General features: G+C 51.0%; 1 protein-coding gene across 2 annotated transcripts in view; it reads left to right on the top strand.

Annotated features, from left to right (window-relative positions):
- The first annotated feature begins 3182 nt into the window (after positions 1-3182).
- Positions 3183-7439, top strand: part of SRPX (sushi repeat containing protein X-linked) — a 141833-nt gene continuing 137576 nt past the window's right edge. The window contains exon 1 of one of the 2 annotated variants that reach the window (XM_027534257.1): positions 3183-3443. In XM_027534257.1, the coding sequence (XP_027390058.1) occupies positions 3362-3443 (82 nt within the window). In that variant the 5' untranslated portion in view covers positions 3183-3361. The remainder of the gene's footprint in view (positions 3444-7439) is intronic. The other variant, XM_027534258.1, reaches the window with a different exon arrangement.

Genomic DNA, 7439 nt, shown 5'->3' with positions numbered 1-7439 from the left:
GGAAGATGGCAGAGACTCACGAGGGAAGGGCCTTGACTGACATGCTCAGAAAAGCTCTCTCCTGCAGTAGGTAGGGGGCTGCCAGATTCTGCTTCAATGGTGTCTCTGAGTCTACAAGTTCAAGGAAGAGAGTGCAGGGGTGGGGAATCCTGCGACTCCTTTTCCTTCCTTCTCCACTGTGGGTCATTCTGCTCTAACTCAGGGGGCAAGGCTGTGCTGTTTAATCCAGCCTCCTCCACACTGCAATTGGTGGAAAGACACCTCTCCCCACCCCACTACCCCCTGCCAGACTTAGGCTGTGTTCCCTTCTCCTCACTTTCGGCACTTTGCCCAGCACTCAGGAATGCTTCTGAGGATAGAACAGGCTCTGTCAGCAGCGCCCTGAGGTGCCTGGCAAGTCTGTCGTAGCCTGTAGGCAACTAAGTATGGTAGGTACTGCTGAGAAGCCACGTTTCCTGTACTCTGAGTCTGTGTGGTTGAATTTTGAGATCTCATGTAGGGCATCATATTTATCTTTATTATCTTCTTATTTATTTATGACTATGCCGGGTCTTTGCTGCACGCGGGCTTGCTCTAGTTGCAGTGAGTGAGGGCTACTTCTTGGTTGCAGAGAGCAGGCTTCTCATTGTGGTGGCCACTCTCTTTGTGGAGCACAGGATCTAGAGCACAGACTTCAGTAGTTGTGACTCTCGGGCTTAGTTGCTCCGGGGCTTGTGGGATCTTCCCGGACCAGGGATAGAACCCATGTTCCCTGCATTTGCAGGCGGATTTTTGATCCACTGTGCCACCAGGGAAGTCCTATCATTATTTTTTAGTGTTCAGAGTCAATACAACATTCTTGCTTATTTATTAGAGATGCCTGGAACCTATTTCTTACCTATCTCTGTGCCTCATGCCAACAGTGTCTTTTCCCAACTCATTAGTAGCTATGACCAGCAGGACAGGAAGAGATCAGAGCTCTGTGGCACTCCCTGGGTGACTTCTCCTCCTGTTTCCATCCATTCATGGCCCTGTCTGCTGGATTCAGTTGCTTAACAGATTATGAATCTACTTAACCATCCTACTGTCTACCAGGACACTGTGAAGAGGATGGATAATTTCTCCTACGCTTCCCTCTTCCCTCATCCCTTCTGCCAGAGAGTCCTGTATATAATAATTATATATAGTAATACTAGTTATTGTAATTATTACTATAAATCTGGTTGGAGTTTGTTCTAAAGTAGCAAAGAAAGCGGCTCTTAACTGTGGTGTTGCTTGTTATCAGCCAGATTCAGGTGCTAGGTGAGAGCCAGGTGTTCCTTGTCCGTTCAGTAATAAAATGCATGCTGGGTTTTGTGAGCAGAGCTTGTCTCAGAGGTGATAAAGGAAAGGAAGGCCACCGGTCAGACTAACCTGGACCTGGAAATTTGGGGTGCCCATAAACCTTTGCTCATGAGCCTCCAACAGGGGTTCTCGATTAGGGCCAGTTTTTGTGCTAGAAGATATCTGACAGCTCCTGGAGACATGTATTGTCACAACAGAGAAAAATTGAGGGCCTGCTACTTGTTCTTAGGGGCACAGAGGCCAGGGATGCAACTAAAACATCCTTCAGTACACAGAGCAGGCACCCTCCCCAACCAAGATTGGTCCAGCCACAAATGTCAATAGCACTTGGGCTGAGAATCCTTGACTTAGAATTTATCCCATTCTAAAATCTGCACCACTGGAGCATGGGGGCAAGGGGATGATCCATCTACTCAAAGGCCAGGCTACATCCCTAAAGATTCTAGTTTCATTGGTCTGGCTGGGGTGGAGCCCAGATAGGGTATTTCCATGAAGCTCCCCTAAGATTTCTCTCCTGGGTGGACAGGATTGAGAACCATTCCCTGGAGAGTCTGGTGAGATGGAGGCCTAGGAAGAGCCTGACCACCCTCATTGTCTTGTGATCAGAAGGTTACAGAAGGGTTGTCGGCTCCATGAGGAGCAACGATGGAGAGAAGGCTCCCAGGCACCAGAGAGGATAAGATGGAAGTTCAAGGCAGAGTCTTTTGTGAGAACTGGGAAAAGAGCAAGCCATCTAGATTAAAAAAATTGAAAACCTTCTGGATGGATATTCCCAGGGCCCTTCATCTAGCTAACAGACCAGACTGCTGAGGTGAGGAGAAAGCTGCCTTTCCACAATGAACATGGCCTCTACCATAGAACAGGGCTCGGTGACCCCAGAGGCGGCTGGATTTTAGCACCCTTGCCCCTTCCTCCAGGACCTTCGCTCGGAGCACATGGCACAACTGAATGCAGCAGCCCTAGTTGGAATCTGTCTTAGTTATGATCTTCTGGCAGGAAAAGGGGCGAGGTCCCTGCCTTAGGTGTTTACAAAAAACAAAAAAAAGAGAGAGAGAGAGAGAGAGGGAGAGAAAGCCTCAAAGAAGAAACCAGATCCGTCCTGCAGGCAGCCGAGAAACCCTATCCTGACGCCAGCCTCCACGAGGGTGGAGGCTCCAGGCGGATCGTGGTGTGCTAGGGGTGTGAACAATCCAGGAAATGGGGAACTCTGATTGCAAGAAACTACAACAGCTGGATTCCCAGGCTGTGGGTGAGACGGGGAACTTTCTGGGCCTTGTGCTCGCCCATCAGCCAACCTTGGAAAGAGTACCTCAAGCCTCATCCCAAACCGCAGTGCAGCCGGCACACACCCGGGCCAGCCCTTGATTCATTCCTTCGCTAAAGAGAAACCAAAAAGCCATAGCACGGACGCTGGCGCCGGCGCAACCACACACCTAAGTTCAAATCTCCGCTCTGTCCGTAACCGTGGACCCGAGCAAGTTTCTAAGCGGCGTTTCTTTTCGGAGAGGGTGGGCATAATAACAGCAAACTTGGGGAGTGATCAGGAGGGTCAAACCCGCGAACTTGGCCATAATAACCTGCCGCGGTTGTCTCTTCTCTTTCCCTGCGACTCACCCAGCTCTCTGCATAGATGACATGGTGCTAGGGGCCCGGGACCTGGGAGGGGGTCGGGCAACCGGTGTGTGTATTTGGAGTGAAAGGGCGCAAACTGGGAAACCCAGAGATACTTTGGGATGGTTCGGTTTACTAGGGCACGCCCCTGGCGCGCTGCGGCACCCCGGAGAGGGGGGCGGAGGTGTCAGCCCCGCTCCAGAAGAAGCGCTGGCACAAAAGGAGGGGGTGGGTCGGAGCCCCAGCCGCGCCAGCGCTCCGGGGAGGCGGAGGAAGGAGGGTTGGCCGGGGGCGGGAGACAGGCGAGAGGAGGAGTTTTTAAGTTCGGCCTCCGCCGGCCCGCGGCGCAGTCCCTCGGTCCGGTCGATCTCCTCCCGCCCCCGGGACGCGCGCCGCGCAGCTGAGCGGAGCGCAGCGCCGGCGCGCCATGGGCAGCCCCGCACTCCGGCCCGCGCTGCTGCTGCTGTTGCCACTGCTGCTACGAGTCCCGCCGAGCCGCGGCTTCCCAGGTAATGCCGGGGGCGGGCCAGCCTCCCCAGCGGGATGCCGGGGACCACCCCCATCTCCGGCTTGGCCGGAGGGTGGTGCGAGGCGCCCTTTGTTTGCGCCGACTTCGTCTTTCGCCGCCCCGGGATTGGGGGACGCGGAGTGGGGCTGGCGTCCGGGCAACGGGAAGGGAGAACCGATTGTCAGGCGGCCGCCGGGAGTCGACGGACCCTCTGCGCCCGGAGTTCCAGGGGGTCAGTCAAACCCACGTAGGCGCTAGAGGCGACCAAGAGACGTTTGGCCGAGGGCTACTTTCTCACCCCCAGGAGTTGCCTCTCCTGCTGTTGCTCGCGGCCGGGACCCAGGGGACTGACAGCTTGTCCTGGAAGGAGTACCTACCCCCTCCCACTCGAGGAGCCAGGCCACCCCCTGGGGCTGCAGGGCACTAGTCGCTGTAGACTCTCGTGGCCGGCGCAGGCGGGGCCTCTCCCGCATCCCCCAACCCCCCCTGCTGGGGATTCCGAGAAAGTCTGCACCGTGGGAGAGAGGTGCCAGCTGAGAGTGGTGACATGTGGCAAGCGCTTGGTTAGCACGCGGGCTCTGCTAGACAGGGGGTGGGGCTTTTGGTTTCAGGAAGGCGTGGTCTGTAGCATCTAAGGGAACCCAGGTATTTATTAGGGCTCTCCTGGTGTTGACAAAATCTTCTTTGGAAATGCCCTTTTAAAAACTACCGCCGAGTCCCTCATCAGAGAGGCTTAAGTTAGCAAAGAGCTTCAGGGGGGCTGGGAAACATGGATGCACCCGTGTCGCCCTGGAGAGAAGAAATCCATGGGCGCGTTTTAATTTAGTGTTAATGGGAAAGTGGGTTATGTGGGCTATGGGGTCAGCAGATATCTGGCTTTACTTTCAATACTGTGGGCAGTTTAAATTTGGGTCTGAAAAGCGAACCTACAGAGTTGTGGGTGAAGCTTGGAGGGGGAGGGTTCCCAGATAGAATGCTGGGGAGATGTAGGGCTGGCTGCTAGACATTCCCTGCGCATCCACTAATGAGTGAATGAATCCAACGTGTGAAGTGATAATCAGGAACTTTTGTTTCCAGCTGACTCTTGTAAGTTTTTCAGCTGTTGGGTAGGAACTGATTCAGGGCAAAGTGGAAAGGAGACTTTATCCTCTGTGCCTGGCAAGTGCCATTCCCCTGACCCCCAGGTGGATTCATTCTTCCACTCCCACCCCCCAAAGCGGGAATCAGGTTAATGTGAAACTAGAGGGGAGGGAGAAGCCCGCACTGGACAGGGAGCAGGGGGAGAAGTTGAGAAATTAGAGGTGGCTTTTCCTGCTGAACTGGCAGGCATCTCTAAGCCGCCTGTGCAACTGATGGAGCCGGGCCTCTTGTCTTTTTCCACCTGACCTTCCTCCCCTCTCTCACCCTGCCCTCCACTCTCCTTCCTTCTACTGCATAGCTTGCTGCCAGAGCCCAGCCACCCACAGAGTCATGGGTTTCCAGCTTGGACGCTCACTACTTTTGGGAACTGGCCCTGGTTGGCCCGGCTCCTCCCTCCAGCACCAGCCTGCAGGCTGCCCCCAACTTGGCACATCCCAATGGGATCTTTCAGGAAATGTGCTCTGCTGGGGCTGATGATTCCAAAGGAGCAGATTTCAGTCCAAGCCAGAGGTTTTGGAAGTCTGGGGAGGGGAGACTCTCTAAGCCTGTGGGTCCCAAGACAAGTCATGTCAGCCATGTTCACCCTAAGTGCTGAGTGACAGATTTTGAAGATCATTTCAGAGGCAGTCTCTTAGCAAGTGGACAGTGTGTCTCTGGTAAGAGGCCTGGAATCAGGAATCTTTGAAAGAGGGAGATGGGTATTGAGAAGCCCCCATCAGCACTTCTCCCCCTATTGTATAACCATCTGAGATTTAATAGGGAAACTGTCAGAGAGAGAGAGAGAAAATCATTCCCAGTCCCACTCCTAGAAGGTCTCTGGAGTTCTTCCATCTTTGAATTTGATGCAGCTTTTCTGGCTCTCTGATTTTTATAGCCTACCAAGATGTGGTGTCTATAAAAACCCACATGAAGTATATGGAAAGTTTATAGCTAAGTTGTCTATGTTGGATTGTGTTTGTATGTCTGTAAGATAGGATTTCTTACTCTGTTCTTTGTTTTTGCTTTTATTGATGTGTAATTGACATATAACATTAGTTTTGGGTGTACAGTGTAGTGATTTGATATTTGTACACACTGCACAATGGTGGCCACAGTAAGTCTAGTTACCATGCATCACTGTACATAGTTACAAAAAATTTTTTTCTTGTGATGAGAACTTTTAAGATATACTCTCAATACAGTATTATTAATGATAGTCATTCCCTGGTGACTCAGATGGTAAAGAATCTGCCTGCAATGCAGGAGACCCAGGTTCGATCCCTGGGTTGGGAAGATCCCCTGGAGGAGGGCATGGCTACCCACTCCAGTATTCTTGCCTGGAGAATCCCATGGACAGAGGAGCCTGGTGGGCTACAGTCCATGGGGTCACAAATACTGGGTGAGTAACACACACATACCATGCTATACCTCTCATCCCATGACTGATTTAAAGCTGAAAGTTTATACATTTTGATTGCCTTCACCCATTGCGTCTACTCCTCACCCCCCTTCCCATCTGGCCACCACAAATCTGTTCTATGTATCTATGAGCTTAGATTTGTTTCATTTTTTAGATGCCACATATATGTGTGATCATATGGTATTTGTCTTTCTCTGCCTGACTGACCTCGCTTAGTAAAATGCCCTCAGGGTCCACCCATGTTGTCACAAATGGCAGCATTCCATTCTTCTTTTCTGGCTGGATACTGTTCCATTGTATGTATATACCACATCTTCTTTATCCATTCTGAGCCAGCAGGGAAGCCCTTTCCCTAAATGTAAATTTATATGATTTAATTTTCATTGTAATAAACTTAGGGATGGGCTTCCCTGGTGGCTCAGATGGTAAAGAATCATTCCCACAGGAGATGCGGGGTTCAAACCCTGGGTTGGGAAGATCCCATGGAGAAGGGAATGGCAACCCACTCCAGTATTCTTGCCTGGAGAATCCCATGGAAAGAGGAGCCTGGTGGGCTACAGTCCATGGGGTCTAGAAAGAGTTGGGCACAACTTATCAACTGAGTACAAATGGTAGTTGTATTTTTAGTTTTTCGAGGAACCTCCATGCTATTTTCCATAGTGGCTGCACCAGTTTATTTTCTCATCAGTAGCACATAAAGATGCCCTTTTCTCCACATCCTTGCCAACACTTGGTGTTTCTTGTCTTTCGGAGAATAGCCATTCTGACAGGTATCTCTTTGTAGTTTTGCTTTGCATTTCCATTTTATTCTGTTTGCAGTGAACTCTTGAAACCTCATTTACATCTGAGATTTTTGAGGTTCAGTGTACCTCCTTTTGCAAGCAAGGCTGAAGACAGAGAACAAGTGCTGTGGCCACTAAGAAAGGCTCCGTGAACCTGACGCCTGGGGAAAACTGGTAAAGTGTGCGGTTTCACTGTTGTAGCCACGCGTTCTGGGAAACAAACTCACTCAGAAGGACGATGCAGATAGTGGAGTGCAGTTTATTACACCGGCGGGCCCAAGGCAGAGTCTCCTCTTAGCCAAGGACCCTGACCAGTTTTTCTGAAAACCTTATATACCCTAAGTGTACATGCCCAAACCCACCTCCCCAAATTCCCTGAAACTAGTCTGAACAAAGGAGAAGAAAGATACAATCAAAGTTAACCCATGATTCATATGCCTTAAGCCTAGGTAGTTAACAGTGAACAATTATCAATAGGCCTATGGTCATACCCCAATAAGCATAATAGAATTTATGATTCTGTTTGGTTACACAGATAATTAGGGTGTTCTTTTAAGCAACAGAGAGTCTAGGTACGAGTCCTGGGGCTCTTCCATCCAGGGGGCCTGGTTTTCCAGTTGGTATGCCATTTCCATAGATACTGGGCATATAGCTCAAAGTCCACAGTCCGGTCCAA

The sequence above is a fragment of the Bos indicus x Bos taurus genome, chromosome X (genome assembly GCF_003369695.1).
Source record: "Bos indicus x Bos taurus breed Angus x Brahman F1 hybrid chromosome X, Bos_hybrid_MaternalHap_v2.0, whole genome shotgun sequence".
Lineage (NCBI taxonomy): Eukaryota > Metazoa > Chordata > Mammalia > Artiodactyla > Bovidae > Bos > Bos indicus x Bos taurus.
Note: the sequence above shows the minus strand (reverse complement) of the source record. Positions and strands in the feature narration are given on the sequence as shown.